Genomic DNA, 17,725 nt, shown 5'->3' on the forward strand with positions numbered 1-17,725 from the left:
GGCTTCATACACACCGGCATAGACATGAACATGTACAATAATTAAGAAAGTATTCGCCCGCCATAATCTGCCCGCTATAGAGACAGACAGACGGACATGTTGTCTGTGTTTTGCTAAAGTGCTACAATTATCTTAGAATGAGCCTGAGTACAGTTAGCAGTTAGCACCGAGCTATCTTCTGACTCTTCATTAATCGACATATTAGACCTTTTATCTCATTGTTTTCACTTTTTGTTTGATGTTTGGTATTAAAATCTTTATTTCTTACACAAAGGAAAGTTATTATTAAATCCCCCCCACAGAGCACACAGCCTTCCGGATTTTAATGTTGTAATAGTTTAACTCATTAAAATCCCATGTTCGCTCTGTTTTAACGAGTTAATCGGTGTTCGCTGAATGACAGCCACTCCGACGGCCCGCTACGCTCTCTGACAGAGGGCGGGGCTTACGTGACATTCCAGCGTCCTACGTCAAAACTCAGAAACTGATTGGTAGAAGAACCAGGTTGCATCCATTTCCACGCTCGCTATTGGCCGCTGTTGATGTCACTCAGATGATCCTCAGCGCGGTGACAGATGTCTTTGGAAGAAGGAGGAAAAAAAACAAAAAACAAACATAATCTGAGTGTGGCAGCCATCTTGGTTCCGCTGGCTCCGGCAGGGAGAGAGAGGGAAAAGGGAAAGAGGACGGAGAGGAGGCCGGGCGGGGACCGACGCAGCTCGGATGTTTGTTTGTGTTCAGTCAGGGTTAGATTACTCGACGAAGCAGCCCCGCACTTGGGGAGTCTGTGCGGTGGGTAGTCGCGGTTTGTGGTTTTCCTCCGCGGTTTCACTCAGGAAACCCGCAACAATCAAACCAGGAGGACAGCTAGCTGTGGAGCTAAGCTAACGGCTAGCCGGACCAGCTCGCTGTTCGGTGACCGAGCTGTGGTGACCGGCGGCGGAGTGAAGCTTCAGCCTCGCTCGGGAACATCCAGGCTGACTGTGGAGAGCTCTGACCCGGGTCACACAGCGGGTCATGGTGTGATAACCCGGGGTAAAGTCTCCCTAGGTGTTAGCCCGCAGGAGAAGCTGGAGGCTGTGTGAGAATGTGGAGCCTCGGCTTAATCCCTCTCGGAAGCATAATCCGTGTTCATGGATGAAATGTCCCGTTTAATGCCTGACAAGGTGGCTATCCTCCCGCATTAGATACATCGACAGTCCCGGTAAAATCCCGGTGTTCAATTGTTGGTGACAGTCCGGGATTTGAAGCCGGTTCCTCCCGCTGACAGCTGCATCTCTGTGCCCGGGCCGGAGCTCACACACCCGGGAAGGACTCCGCTCATCACCCGGCTCTTCTTCAGGTTAAACCGTGCACACCGGGCCTCTTCAGGTGTTTGGACCGGTACATGGTGCAGAGACTTGGTGTCCTCTGCATGAAGCTGTTCGTTTAAAGGGACGATTATACAGACCGAGTGTGTGCCCGAAATAAAGAGTTCCGTCTGTGAGCAGCCATGGGCTCAGCCGTCAGAGCGGCCTTCAGCCTACTCCTCCTGTCCTTCTGCTCAGGTGAGGGCACCTGGTCAATACACACTGTACACACTCTGTACACACTCTGTACACACTCTGTACACACACACACACACTGTACAGACACACAAACACGCACTGTACAGAAACACTCTGTACACACACTCACTGTACAAACACACTGTACACACACACACACACTGTATAGACACACAAACACACACACTGTACAGAAACACACTGTACACACACTCTGTACATACACACACACTGTACACACACACTCACTGTACAAACACACTCTGTACACACACACAAACACACACTGTACACACACACTCACTGTACAAACACACTCTGTACACACACACAAACACACACTGTACACACACACTCACTGTACAAACACACACTGTACACACACACAAACACACACTGTACAGAAACATACTACACACACTCTCACTGTAAAAACACACTGTAAACACACACACTCACTGTACAGACACACACTTTACACAGATGCACTGTACAAACACACACACACGCACACACACTGTATACACATGCACACTTTACACACATACACTGTACAAACACACACACACACACACTGTACACACACTATACACACTGTACATACACACACACACACACACACATTTTTATTTTTTAATAAAATAAAGACTTCGGTTGTTGAAGCGATCACATTCACAGTTCATACCCTTGTTGGCGACCTAGGTTTTACTCATGTTCTCATAATGTCATTTTCTATTTTGCATTTACATCAATTAAGGACACCTACAACTTCTGTTTCTAATAACATCACCAAACTGCACACTCTGAAGACTGAGGTTTACTACCAAGCATATCTACATTGTTTTAGTTAGGAGTGTTGTGGTGTGACTGTGTTTCCAGCTGTGCTGAAGATTCACTCGGATGCTTCACTTAAACACAGATGAGAGGATTTTACAGTCCACATACCACAACAACGGCAGGCGAGTTTCAATTACCGTAAAATCTGGACTATAAGCCCCACCGGTATTAGACGCACCTTGTTTTTGAAGGTCTCTCAGAGAGAAAAAACTGTTTAAACTGTCTTGTCTGTGTGACGAGTTCTATTGTGTTCAGTAACGTCAACAACGAGCAGTTTCTGTTAACTGTGTCGCTCGTTTAGTTCCGTCTGTTTTCACTTTCGGTAGTTTGCTCTCCTACTAACTACAGTACGGTAGTTGAGCTCTCAGCCTGCAGGGAAAGTTGTGAAGCTGAGGCACAGACCGGCCGGCTTGACTCCGCTGGTCACTCTTTAACTTCAACATATGACTCTTTCAATCAAACGAGCACTCGACAAGGTTTATTTAGGGAACAATATACCACTGTATTCCGTGAATGAACGATGATGACCTCATGAATAAGTCTCCCTCCTCCACTCTCATGTTAGCCGGTTACCTTTCTAGCAGGGCTATCAGCTCTGCAGTCGTAGTGGCCACGGTAACGGGGGTTGAGTTGAAAAAGTAGCGTTTGTATTTTCGCCGGTTTTAAAAGTCATACCGCCGGGATTTCTAAATACTGTGGTATACTGTAATACCGCCCAAGCCTAACACACACAGATACACATACACAATGTACACACACACACGTACACACACACACACACACACACACACACACACACACACACACACACACACACACACACACACACACACACACACACACACACACACACACACACATTTTTCATTTATTCATAAATTTGAGAGCAAAAGAGAGAAAAAATGAGAGCGCAGGGTGGAGTGCGTCCGTACATCCTTCTTACTCATATCAAAACTGAAGCTTATCATGGCTTAGTTAAAAAGAAAAATAATAATAACAGAATATCTGTTAAGGCTACAGCTGCTTGCTGCTGATGTGCTGGACTCCTATAAATAAAGTTCCCCAAGTGGAACTTTTCAAAACGCGAGGCGTAGTCGTCGTGTTTATGACTGTGCACATGCGTGGATAAATTGAGCAGATTAAAATAGTTTGTTGCAAAAACTAAATTAATTTATAAGGAAAAACACATTTAATGTAAATACAAGCCTAATATTAAAGGGGATATATTCTGAAAAATCCACTTGTACAGATTTTTTGAACTTTGGGTAACCTGAGTGTCTACTGACCCACAAAATGTGAAATAAACCCATCCAGTCCTTTGTTTGTGGTCTGCATAAGTCTTACAACACAGAGAAAAGTGCTCCGTTTCAAATGTGAAATTAAAGGTGTATGAACGTGTTATTAACGAGTCCTCAGGTGTATGAACGTGTTATTAACGAGTCCTCAGGTGTATGAACGTGTTACTAACAAGTCCTCAGGTGTATGAACGTGTTACTAATGAGTCCTCAGGTGTATGAACGTGTTACTAACGAGTCCTCAGTTGTATGAACATGTTATTAACTAGTTCTCACTTCTCCTCAGGTGCGATCCTGGGCCGCTCAGACACGCAGGAGTGTGTCCATTATAACTACAGCCCTTCGTCCTCCTCGTCATTGTCATCATCGTCAGGTTTGGAGAGTCGGGGAAACCTTAGCAAGGTGGTCACCTGCTCAGGAGAGAAAGACAAGAGACTGCACTGCTTTGCCACCTGGAAGAATGTGTCAGGCGTGATCCAGGTAGTCAAACAAGGCTGCTGGCTGGACGACGTCAACTGTTACGACAGGTAACCGTCACAAAATTATAGGACAGGTAACTAAGTACAGGTAACTATGAGGACAGGTATCTGTTAGGACAGGTAACTGTGAGGACAGGTATCTGTTAGGACAGGTAACTACGCGGACAGGTAACTGTGAGGACAGGTAACTGTTGGGACAGGTAACTAAGTACAGGTAACTGTGAGGACAGGTATCTGTTAGGACAGGTAACTATGCGGACAGGTAACTGAGGACAGGTAACTGTTGGGACAGGTAACTGTTAGGACAGGTAACTGTGAGGACAGGTAACTGTGAGGACAGGTAACTGTGAGGACAGGTATCTGTGAGGACAGGTAACTACGAGGACAGGTATCTGTTAGGACAGGTAACTGTGAGGACAGGTATCTGTGAGGACAGGTAACTACGAGGACAGGTATCTGTGAGGACAGGTAACTGTGAGGACAGGTATCTGTGAGGACAGGTATCTGTGAGGACAGGTATCTGTGAGGACAGGTATCTGTGAGGACAGGTATCTGTGAGGACAGGTAACTGTGAGGACAGGTAACTGTGAGGACAGGTATCTGTGAGGACAGGTATCTGTGAGGACAGGTATCTGTGAGGACAGGTATCTGTTAGGACAGGTAACTGTGAGGACATGGTACATGATGTGACAGACAACTGACCTTCCTCCTCCTCCCCTTACTCCCCCATCTCTTCTTTACCCTCTGTCTCCTCCTCCCCTTGCTCCTCCTCTTCTGTCCCTCCTCTTCTTTCTCCTCCTCCTCATCTAATCTCCTCTTCTTTACCCTCCTCCTCCTCCTCCTCCTCTTCTTTCTCTTCCTCCTCCTGCTCCTCCTCTTCTTTCTCTTCCTCCTCCTGCTTCTCCTCTTCTCTTCTTCTCTCCTCTTCCTCTTCTTTACCCTCCTCCTCCTCCTCTTTTCTTCTCTCCTCCTCTCTCCTGCTCCTTCTGCTCGTCCTCTTCCTCCTCTCTCCTGCTCCTTCTGCTCCTGCTGACAGGGATGAGTGTGTGGAGAGGAAGGACTCTCCTGATGTCTTCTTCTGCTGCTGTGAAGGAAGTTTGTGTAACAACAAGTTTTTCTACGGTCCTGACAGCAACCTGCCGCAGATACAAAGTAAGATCACCTGTTAACACGATCACCTGTTCACGTGTTTACATGATCACCTGTTCACCTCTTTACACGATCAACTGTTCACATGATCACCTGTTCTTTTTTTTAATTGAATTTGTACGTGTTATACAGCACAAAGAAAAGGAAAAAAAACACAGACTTACCCCTGAGAAACAAAAACGGTACAGTAATTTATACTAAAAACAAGACAAATAAAAACAAAACAGGCACATTTTTGCATTATTACATCCAAACAGAAGGAGTCAGGTTTAGGAGTTAGTTCATTCCAGTCTGTACCCGTTCCTCTAGTACATTCTTTCGTAAGGTCAATCTGCGTCCTCATATATCCAAAGATAGTTCCTCCTGTATATCCGTACAGTTCCTTTATCAGTGTTTAGGCGGTACTGTACATCTAAGTGCGAAGAGTGCACATCAAACCAGAACAGAACCCAAATCCATCCATCGGGACCTCTGATGCACACTAGAGGGGGCTGTTGTACTCCAAGATACATGTGCATTTTTAGAAATCAAACATTGTGATGAGGGTTCATCATATTGAAATGAGTTGTCCATTTCCTCCATTAGTTATTACATTTGTCCAAACAAAGATTAAGGGAGGAAGTCCACATGATCACCTGTTCACCTGTTAACATGATCACCTGTTAACATGATCACGTTTACATGAACACCTGTTTACATGAACACCTGTTTACATGTTCACCTGTTAACATGATCACGTTTACATGAACACCTGTTTACATGAACACCTGTTGACATGTTCACCTGTTAACATGATCACCTGTTTACATGATCACGTTTACATGAACACCTGTTTACACGCTCACCTGTTTACATGTTCACCTGTTTACATGTTCACCTGTTTACGTGAACACCTGTTTACATGTTCACCTGTTTCCATGTTCACCTGTTTCCATGTTCACCTGTTTCCATGAACACCTGTTTCCATGAACACCTGTTTACATGAACACCTGTTTACATGAACACCTGTTCACCTGTTTACCTGAATTCATCTGATCAACACCTGAAAACATGAGCTCCTCTGAGTGTGTACACAACACCCCTGACTCACTACATCACACGCATACATTACCCAGAAGGCCTCCTTCTTAAAGGGCCAATAACAGCGGCTCCAGGTGGAACAACTCTCTGATGGGAAAATCTCTCCTTAATGATTCATCATAACTTATGTCTGAACATGAATTTCATCAAATATAAAAACAGCCGTTAAACGTTTACTTCATTCTCATGTCATGACGTGTGACGTTTCTGTTGCTGAATGTACTTTTTTTTTTTTTTATTGTTGCTATAGCAACAAACAAACCAGTGCAACCGAAGACTCCGGTGCTGACCGCTCTGATGTACTCACTGCTTCCCATCATGGCCCTCATCGCCATCATCCTCTTCTCCTTCTGGATGTACCGACATCACAAACTGGCCTACCCACCTGTCCTGGTGCCGACACAGGTGAGACTCAAACACAGACACACACACACACACACACAGCTTTACACTTACATGTTATGGAACATGTTGCGCACCTGTGAGGGTGAATAATGATGAAGACGTGTGTGTGAACCCTTCTTACATGTGAGGGTGAATAATGATGAAGACGTGTGTGTGAACCTTTCTTACCTGTGAATGTGAATCATGAGGACACAGGTGTGTGAACCCTTTGTACCTGTGAGGGTGAATCATGATGAGGACACAGGTGTGTGAACCCTTTGTACCTGTGAGGGTGAATCATGATGAGGACACAGGTGTGTGAACCCTTCTTACCTGTGAATGTGAATCATGAGGACACAGGTGTGTGAACCCTTCGTACCTGTGAGGGTGAATCATGATGAGGACACAGGTGTGTGAACCCTTCTTACCTGTGAGGGTGATATTCCTGAAACCGGTGTACTACTCACTGTTATTTCACCTGTAGCCCAAATATCAAATACCTGTCTAAGCCCATCTAAATCTAAATATCTAAATGAGCATACATTTATATATTTTACCACATTATGCAACAACTGGCATATTAAGAACACCTTCTCAGCGCTCTGTCATCTCACCTGCTGTTATCAGGGTCGGGCAGAGCGACGTGCAGCGTGAGTGGTCGAGCGACTGAGAGAGAGAGAGGGAGCGGTGATATGAGCGGAGAGGAGCAGGGATTTTGACAATCCGACAGTTTGCTTATAGTTAACATCACATAAGGGGCTATATTTAACACTTTCGGGGTTAAAGGCAGCGGCCTCCAGATCTGTTCGTTCAACTTTGTCTTCAGTCAGAACTGGCTCTCAGTTTTGAGGTCTAAGTTTCGATCTTCTGATAGCCCATTTTATTCTTTATTACACGTCCTCCTTCCAACGCCTTACGATTTCATGAGCTGCCATAAAACTTGAAACAGTCATACAGTTTACTGTCGAAGTAATCCGTGGCTTAAAGTTTGCTTTCCTTCCTGCAGAAATCGCCCTTTTTCTCTTTCCAAGGCGGACCATCTTCATAAAAGGCATTGTTCTTGTTCTAGAAATGTCTCTAAACATTACTTTTCATTGATTCACATCTCTGGCAACTGATTACTCAAGCCTACAAAAAGCAAAATGCAGGAGGGAGGACAAACTGTGAGCCATTGCGCGTCTGCTCAGCCTGTATGTATGTGCACGCTCCCTCTGTGTCTCTTTCTCTCAGGCTGGAGGGGCGCAGCACGTTAAAAAATATCCCCGTAATATTATTTGGTCGCGGAGGGAAACTTAAATGATGGAACCTCAATATCGATAATTAATGGATATCAACATGATTAAAACTGGTTGCAAACGCAAATAGCGTTCCCGGAGGCAGAGAGAGACAGAGGCAGCCAGCTGAGAGTCTGTAATCATCATTTCAGGGAGAGTCAGGGAGAATTCAGCTGAACAGAGTGAAGCAGTAAACTTTACAAAATATTGCAATATGAGTTTTTACCAATATGGTGCAGCCCTACTGGTTATTATTACCTGTGGATGTTCTCCGTATGGCATGATGACCACTCTTGGTAGTCCACCTGTATTTCTCTCGTCCTGACTCTGTCTCTCTCTCAGCACGCCTTTCATATCATGGTTGAGGTAAGAAGATTAATCCGTGCCTTCATCACTGCTTTCTATTATTTTTCTCACTTTCAGGTTTGAGTTTGCATCTTTGTTGTCCTCCAGCCTGCTGCTTCTTCTCTCCAGCACTGTTTTTGTTTGTTTGTTGTTGTTGTTTACATGAATGCTGCTGATGTTGATGTGCACGGATCAATGGATGATCTGACTGATCATGATGTCCTGTAAAAACACTTTGTTCAGTATCCTGTCTCAACGTTATCAGCTATCACTATCCTGGGGGGTATTCCATCAACGTAGCTAAAGAAAGCTCACCTGAAAAAGTCAGACTGAAACTAGTAATAGCGCTGAAACTCACCTGATGGAACGGTCTTTTGATAGTCCGTTTCTACATGTTGGACATTCTTTGACACACGGTTAAACTAAGCTCCACAGTTAGCCTGGTCCGGAGCAGACTGGTTTCCCAGCGCAAGTTACCATGGTAACTCAGCGAGGATTCATATTAGCTACGGTGATGGGACCAAACTCCCATTTAAAAGAGCCAGACTTCCTGCTTTTACCTGTGCTGTGTATACCTGTGATGTGTTTACCTGTCCTGTGCTGTGTTTACCTGTCCTGTGTTTACCTGTCCTGTGCTGTGTTTACCTGTCCTGTGCTGTGTTTACCTGTCCTGTGCTGTGTATACCTGTGCTGTGTTTACCTGTCCTGTGCTGTGTTTACCTGTCCTGTGTTTACCTGTCCTGTGCTGTGTTTACCTGTCCTGTGCTGTGTTTACCTGTCCTGTGCTGTGTTTACCTGTCCTGTGCTGTGTTTACCTGTCCTGTGTTTATCTGTCCTGTGCTGTGTATACCTGTGCTGTGTGTGTTTACCTGTGCTGTGTTTACCTGTCCTGTGTTTATCTGCCCTGTGCTGTGTTTACCTGTGTGTGTTTACATGGGCTGTGTTTACCTGTGCTCAACAGCAGGTGTCACTGTTTGAGATGACAAAATGAGCGTCTCTCACCAGACATTTTAAATACATGACAAACACATTTTTTATCATAAACTCTCTGAAGCTCAGGCCCTGTTGGGGGGTGTCCCTCCCTCTGTGTTCTCTCCTGCAGGACCCTGGCCCCCTCCCCCCCTCCCCCATACTGGGACAGAAGCCGCTGCAGTTACTGGAGATCAAAGCCAGGGGGCGCTTCGGCTGCGTCTGGAAGGCTCAGCTGCTCACTGAATATGTTGCCGTAAAAATCTTTTCCATCCAGGTTTGTCTGAGCTGCCCTGAACGCACCACAGCCCTCACACATCAGCTGTCATGACCTCAATGTTTCTAATGACCATACACAGGTGAGACTATTCACAGGTGAGATTATTCACAGGTGAGACGATTCACAGGTGAGACTATGTACAGTTGAGACAATTCAAAGGTCAGACTATTCACAGGTGATCCTAAGGGTTAGAATTTTCACAGGTGAGATTATGTACAGGTGATGAGACGCATGCACACTACGCTAGCTGGGAAGATCAAACCACAATTTTGAAGCACTTTTCTAAAGCCTGAGACAAATTTACATTTCCTGAAACAAAATGACAAAACTTTAACATTTTAGAAAACAAATGCCAAACACTAACAAGGGCTGAGACACAACTTTTACCAGTCCCCAAAGAATAGTAGAAACCACATAACACATTTCTTTTGTAAATGTATTTCAGTTTTGGATAAATAGTTTTTCATCTCATCTGGTCTATTTGTTTTCTAAAATATTAATGTGTGTATGTATGTGTGTGTGTGTGTGTGTGTGTGTGTGTTCAGGATAAGCAGTCGTGGCAGAACGAGTATGACATGCTTAATGTGAACGGGATGCGACACGAGAACCTGCTGCAGTTTATCGGAGCCGAGAAGCGAGGAAATCACCTGGACATGGAGCTGTGGCTCGTCACCGCCTACCATGAGAAGGTAGGGCCCCCTGCTGGACATCAAAGGAACTGACAATAATATATAAATATATGTTTAAATCCCCACAAACTCAAAGAGTTATAAAGGATGCTGCAATTATTGAACAGTTTGATAATACTGAAATAATTGCATTATTCAAACAAAAAAATATATAATTATATCACTGTGCGCGTGTGTTCAGGGCTCTCTCACAGACTACCTGAAGGCCAACGTGCTCTCCTGGTCTGAGCTTTGTCTCATCGCTCAGTCGATGTCTCGAGGTCTCGCATACCTGCACGAAGACATACCTGGACACAAGGACGGACACAAACCTGCCATTGCACACAGGTACAGACACGCACACACACACACAGGTGTACTTGTTCGGATCCTCTGTGTCTGAAGGGAAGTATTTTTTTTTTTTTCCAGGGACTTTAAGAGTAAGAACGTTCTACTGAAGTCTGATCTGACCGCCTGCATCGCAGACTTCGGCCTCGCTCTCTGCTTTGAGGCGGGGAAATCTGCAGGAGACACACACGGACAGGTGAGTCAGCCTGAGAGAGCACACCTGGACAAGCTCCAGGTGATGATGGAACAGTTCATGATCAGAACTCCCCCTGGTTGCTGGTGGATGAAGTGCAGCTCTGACTTGATCATTCATTCCACTCCTGGTAGTTTCCAACCTGAGTCTCTAGGTCCCTTACAGGGCGCACAGAGGACCTCAAAGAGGACAGAGGACAGTCTTTTCAGGGTGAACTGTAAACCACTCGATCTGAGACTGAAACTTTACATTACACACACACACAGAAACTCCACACTACAGACTTTGTTCTTTCAGAGGTCCAGAGGTGTAAAACAGCTGTTTCCCTGTTTTCTCTGTCGGTGTGTCCTTTCACACCATGAACATCACCTGCTTACACACTTTTGTGATAATAAACCTGAGCTCGCTGAGGCAGAGACACACCTGTCCATACTCTGACAACACCTGTGTGTCCTTGTGTGTGTCAGGTGGGGACCAGGAGGTACATGGCCCCTGAGGTTCTGGAGGGGGCCATCAACTTCCAGAGGGACTCCTTCCTAAGGATCGACATGTACGCTCTGGGCCTCGTGCTGTGGGAGCTCGCCTCCCGCTGCAAGGCTGCTGACGGTGAGTTACTCACAAGCCCCTCCCTCTCATAAAGCCCCCTCACACCACAGACCCCTCCCTCACTTTAGGTGTCCATGGAGTTGAATGAAGCTCTCGATTAAATCTGAGACCCGTCTTGGGGCCTCATTTAAGCGCAGCTCTTTGCGTGGGAATGTTCTTATGCACTCATTATGCACAGAGTGGAATTTAACACCTTGCACTTTCATCTAGGAATGCGAGTAAATATAAGCCCAGCTCCGACCACGCTTACAGCTCCGACCATGCGTGCAGATCTGACCACGATTACAGCTCTGACCACGCTTACAGCTTACAGCTTACAGATCTGACAACGCTTAAATCGCCGACCACGCTTTCATGTTCGGGTGCTTTTGTCTGGTTTGAAACAGAAGCGTTGTCTAACTGGTCTCAAAACCTTAAAGGTCCCATATTATGCCTTTTCTGGTTTTATATGCCCTTTAGTGTGTTTTCCAAGTCTCCTGTGCATGTTTAGGCACATCTATGTGCAAAGATTCAAAGTCCGCGGAAACGCGGCTTCTCCTACCTCCTCCTGTTAGCTGTAGCATTAGCCGCATGTAACGCTCGGTTCCAGCCCCCCTCGATAAAAATTTGTCAGTCCGACGTCATTGTCAGTGATCACGTCATTGTCAGTGATCACTGATCATTGTCAGTGATCACTGATCATTGTCAGTGATCACTGATCTAAGCCCATTGGCTCGTTGTGGCAAGCCCAGCAGCTCATGTTGCACGCCCGTTAACTTCTGTAGCACGCCCACGATATGCCGTAGCCTGCGGTAGCACAGTAGTGTTAAGGTGCTAATGTTTATGCTCCCCTCGGACGGAGCCAGTGGCTGCATTCCCAATATGGTAAAAGAGGCGGGACATTTCCGAGAACCATGCTGAGCAACTGACCAATAACAACAGAGCGGATCTGCAGACCAATCAGAGCAGACTTGGCCCACGTGGGGTCTAACAGTGGGGGCTCAGCAGAGCGTAGCTGACGGACTCAGAGCGGAGAGGGAGCAAGGAGGAGCAGTTCATGAAAACAGATACTTTTTTCGGACTTTAGCTATTGTGAACGTACAAAAGTAGGTACATAGATTAAATATACGAACCCCAAAAAGGGCATAATATGGGCTCTTTAAAGATTAGAGAGGCTGCTTTCAGTAAATACATGTTAAACATTCATGCGCACAGGTATATCACTGCAGAAAATACTGAGACAAATTAAAACAGAAAAACTAAAAACAGTTTCTTTAAAAGGACAGAAAAACCTCCAGAGATACTAAATACAACTTTTAGCCTCTGAAATATGAAATATTTAAGAATACAGAACATCAACATTATCATAACTAATCGGTATGTCCGGAGATTTAAATCATCAATAATAAGCTGATGTGCCACATGCGTAGTCACGTACAGCAGACGCTCTCAGGACAGACTACATGGGACATAATAACGAATAAAGAAATCTGGGGGCTGTAAGACGGAGTCAGGACCTTCTTATATGTAAGTGTTAAATTCTTATGTTTGAAAAGTATTCCATTCAGGTGAGAAATACACATTACACAGCGTCTGGTCAAACACCTTGGTCAAACCAGGACGTTTCAGGTTTCTCTTCTTTTTTAAAGTCTCCTTAATGGCAAGCACGGAGCCCGTTAGTGCAGCTGAAGTTATCCGACACAGATGCAGGCTCGCCTGTACCACTTGGGCCTGATATCGAGGCTGAACCAATGAAAGAAGCCATATCTCCATGCCGTCAACTCTGGGGGCGAGGACAGCTGAACTGTGAATATAAAGGGCCGTGGTATTTAAATGATGATCGTTTCTAGCCGCCACACTCACCATCCGGTCATGAGAACGCTGTGATCAGCCAGAGACACATGTTTCATAGGTCCCATGTGGATCCTGTCGTACGATGGTTTCTACACCAGATTGATGCGTGAGGGCCGTTGTCTTTATTCCGGCGAGGTAAATATATTCTGGTGGTTTTTAAAGAGGTGTGTTGTTACCATATATGGTTAATTGGGTTTTCAGAATGCAAATGTCTCCAACATGCTCGAGCCTGCTGCTTAAGAACATGTGGGATTCATCAACACTGATTACCTCCCGACGTGCGTACGATCGCCGTCCGCATGTTTGATAAATACAGATTTTTTTTGTACTTCAGCACATTCTAAATTTAAACCGCAAGAATGTAGAACACTTTCTACGCACTGTTGATAAATGAGGCCCCTGGACTCTGAGTTCTGACCTCCCTACAAATCCGTCTTTTTGTCAGAATTTAAATATACAAAGGTCATATTTTTGTCTCACACAGTTCTCAAACCCCCTCCCCCCCCACAGGTCCTGTGGACGAGTACATGCTGCCGTTTGAGGAAGAGGTGGGTCAGCATCCGTCTCTGGAGGACATGCAGGAAGTGGTCGTCCATAAGAAGCTGAGGCCCACACTGAGAGAGTGCTGGCAGAAACACTCTGTGAGTCACACTACATTACCCACAATACACTGCTCACACTCAAGCCATACCAGACTGTTCACCCATGAATCTAGGGTCAGAGCTGCCCCTAGTACTGAAGAGCAGCAATTATAACAGCAAAAAGGCCGGTCCTCACACAGCATGTACATTTTTACCGTCCCCGCATGCTTAAACAAGAACATGTGTGTGGTATAGTTCAGTATTGGAGCTCCCCCTGGGTGCTGGTAGATTAACTGCAGCTCTGTTTGGCACCCCCTGCAGGGTCTGGTGGTCCTTTGTGAGACCATCGAGGAGTGCTGGGATCACGAGGCCGAGGCTCGGCTGTCTGCCGGCTGTGTGGAGGAGCGCATCGTTCAGATGCAGCGGCAAAGTAGCATCACGGCGCCTGAGGAGATCGTCACAGTTGTTACCATGGTAACCAATGTGGACTACCCACCTAAAGAGTCGAGTTTATGACAAAGCAGAGGACCAATCAGGACGGAGTATGGACTCCCACAGTGAGCTTTCCGTCTTTGAACACAAACAGAGGGTGGGGGCTGGTCAGGTGACCCACCAGGTGATCAGATGACTCACCAGGTGACCCACCAGGTGATCTGTTGACCCACCAGGTGAGCTGGAGGACAGCATGTTGCCTTTATCTCTCTCTGCTACACTGGCGTCCATCCTCTGACATCAGTTCCTGTTTTGTATAACAAAATAAAATACTTCCTTTTAGAGTTTTTCTACACAATTTGACAGGAAACAGTTTAATGTTTTCAGAATAAAAGGGTGACTGTGTTTAGTTTGATGACGATAAGAAACAGCTTGAATGTCTGAATCACTGCTGTTTATTGAAACAGATTATTTTACTTTGATGATCTTCATCAACATCACAAACACTAAATATTTTTAAATCATTGAAACATTTCCACTTTCATCTTTTTATCGTAAAACACCAGAAAACACACAGTGACACATTTGATTAACTTTAAATAAAATCTGAAGCTCGCTTAGTTTCAAAGACTGTTTAAAAGATTCAAGGTTACCGTAAAGTCTGGTATTTAAGACTCAGTCTGTGTTTGGGGTCTCTCAGAGATCAAAAGGTTTAAAGTCTCTTCTTGTGTGATGATCTCGTGTTCATCAGCGGTCAGTTAGTGTGCAGCTGTGTAGCTCTTGTAGTACCATCAGTGTCCACCAGGTGCAGTTTGTAATCCTGCAGGCTACCTGTACAGTAGTCGAGCTACCAGCTTAAGCTAACGTTGACAGTTGTGAAGTACAGCCCGACAGCCTGAGGGTCGCCCTGCCCACCTCCTCTGCTCACTCGTTTTTAACTGAGGAGCGACTCCACAAGCTTTATGTACTGACCAGTATACCACTGTCTGATATAAACGCACCATGATGACCTCATGACGGAGGAAAGATGGAAAACTCTGTCAGCATGGTCTGTGTCGTTATGTTTCCCAGCATGCTTTGAGCAGCGAAGCAGCCACATATAATACCCACTGAATGGGGCGTATATTCAATCCTGTCAGGTGGCGTTCAGATGGTGATGGACGCGGCATGGTAAAATGCTATAGCTGGTCCCACTGGTTTATAGGATGCAGGTCCTCTTACCCCCAATTCACACATACTCTGTGCGCGCTGCGGTCTGTCAGTGCCTCGGTTTTGCTCCGTCGGAAGGCTCACGCTCATTCACACTGGATCCAATTCAGGGGCGTCAGCGCAGCGGAGCGCACCCGTGACACATCACAGGAGAACTACAAGATCCCGCGGAAATTAAGAGAAAAACATGCAAACAACATGTTGCTTTGTCTTTCTGAGGATGCATTGTTGTTCATTCGGTGCCTGTTTTGACGTAATGTTGATAAAGTGATGGAAAATACGATCGCGAGTCCGTATATTGTGTTTTATTTTGAAATTGACCGGATGCTCTGTGCATTTCCTTGTCTGACTTCCTGTCCGGGCTGTCATATTCTGTCCAGCCTGCAGCATACTCCGGCGAAAATAGACTCGCTGTGTATTTGAAACGGAGCAGAGACGTAGTGCTGTTGGTGGCTCACGCCGGAGACGGACCGCAGCACGCTGTGTGAACATAATGATTGACTAGAGTGGCAGCTAAGTACGGCGTAGTGCGTGGCGCTGACGGACCGCGGCGTGCTCGGAGTATGTGTGAATTGGGGGTTATACACCAGATTTTAAGGAAACTTCTCAAAATCTGCTTTATCTTGAACACACCAAAACGCTCTACGAATGATCTAAAAATCTGGTGTTTTAATTTATTTAAATTAAAGACGATCAGTCGTGGTTTTAATCATGACACAATCATTAAAGCCAATCAGCCAATCAGCTGCTGCGTGGACTGATCAGGGAAAAACATTGTGTTTTTATAGAGAAATGCGTCTTAGAGTTCATCGAACAGGTGAGAATGACAGGTGTGTTGGACAGATGTGTTAGACAAGTGTGTTAGACAGGTGTGAGTGACGGGTGTGAGTGACGGGTGTGTTAGACAGGTGTGAGTGACAGGTTTGAGTGACGGGTGTGTTAGACAGGTGTGAGTGACAGGTGTGAGTGACGGGTGTGTTAGACAGGTGTGAGTGACAGGTGTGAGTGACGGGTGTGTTAGACAGGTGTGAGTGACAGGTGTGAGTGACAGGTTTGAGTGACAGGTGTGTTGAAGAGTTTTTCTGTTTCCTAACGTGTTGTGAGACGGCGAGCTGATCACTGAATATTTAAAGTTAAATTTAAAATAAAAAATATATTTAAATAAAATAATAATGATAAAATATTGCTCAGATTTTATATAAAAGACGCTTAATTATTAAAAAAGTTTATCAACAAACTTTAGAGTTTAATAAAACTATTAATGAAACTTCTCTGATGGATTAATGTAGGAGACGACTCAAACTGAAATGTATTAATTTAAACTTCCTATCGAGAGGTGTTCAGGGACTTGCAGGAAATCACAGCGCCGTCAGTGTGTGTGTTTTTCTCACAGAAGAAGCTGTTTATTTCATGTTTGTGTGTGTGCTGTGTTCAGGGGCAGCTTGTAAATATGATCGTTCAGATTTCAGCACAAGTTTGTTTTTCTGAAAAATAAGAAAATCATTTATATGTTTAAAAAACTTTCTGAGTTCAGTCTTTTGTTGAAAAACAAACAACACTGACTTCCTGTGGATTGTGTGTGTGTTTGAGATATGTGGCACGTCCCTGCTGGTGCTGTTTTTTTTCATTATGACATCATTATGACATCATCATTCCCGATCAGGGACACAAGAGGAAGTGTGTCAGCTTCCAATGTGTGTTTTTTTAAATTAAGCGGATTCAAATATAATAAATGAGTTTTATTATTGTTATGACAGAATGAATCACTGCAGCAGAGGTTTTGGTGTTCACAGATGTTTAAAGGACTCGGCTCACTCTTATGTTCTAGATTTCTTATTAAATTGTTTTGAAATGTTTTAATTTATTGAAAGTAAATATTTTTTGAGCATTGTCGCAGTGCGTTCACTGTCTGTGGTTTTATTCACAGTTTGAGGGCTTCTGTTGGAGGTGATGTTGAATATTGTACAGAATAAATAAAGTGACTCAGTGACTGCTCTTCTTCTCGGGTTTCCTTCATGTTCATGACTCATCATAGATCATCATGACTCATTGTAAATCGTTAAATATTTTCATCGTCAGCAGACTCCAGATTTGTCAGGCGTCGTCCAGCAGATGGTTTTATGAATATTGTCTTCTGATATTTTTCTTAATTTCGTTGATTGGTCTCTTTGTAAAAAAGTCTTCCATTTCAAAATGTGAAGAAAAATATGAAAACT

The 17,725-nt window shown here is 44.8% G+C and overlaps 1 protein-coding gene across 3 annotated transcripts; it reads left to right on the plus strand.

The window, feature by feature from the left end:
- Positions 1-549: 549 nt before the first annotated feature.
- On the plus strand, positions 550-17,504 carry acvr2aa (activin A receptor type 2Aa). 3 transcript variants are annotated; one of them, XR_010667633.1, is made up of 13 exons: positions 550-1,547; positions 3,966-4,206; positions 5,195-5,310; positions 6,638-6,792; positions 8,388-8,411; positions 9,493-9,636; positions 10,185-10,328; positions 10,510-10,655; positions 10,737-10,851; positions 11,316-11,454; positions 13,798-13,928; positions 14,190-16,378; positions 16,535-17,504. XR_010667633.1 is itself a non-coding variant. In XM_065962295.1 (12 exons), exons 1-12 carry the CDS (start codon positions 1,493-1,495, stop codon positions 14,382-14,384), a joined length of 1,605 nt encoding a protein of 534 aa, XP_065818367.1. In that variant the 5' UTR covers positions 550-1,492; the 3' UTR covers positions 14,385-17,504. The 3 variants fall into 3 exon arrangements, 1 of the variants encoding a protein (XP_065818367.1); XM_065962295.1 differs by having other exon boundaries at positions 14,190-17,504; XR_010667634.1 differs by lacking the exon at positions 8,388-8,411 and having other exon boundaries at positions 551-1,547.
- The last annotated feature ends 221 nt before the right edge of the window (positions 17,505-17,725 follow it).

Source organism: Labrus bergylta, chromosome 13, assembly GCF_963930695.1.
Source record: "Labrus bergylta chromosome 13, fLabBer1.1, whole genome shotgun sequence".
NCBI classification, from domain to species: domain Eukaryota; kingdom Metazoa; phylum Chordata; class Actinopteri; order Labriformes; family Labridae; genus Labrus; species Labrus bergylta.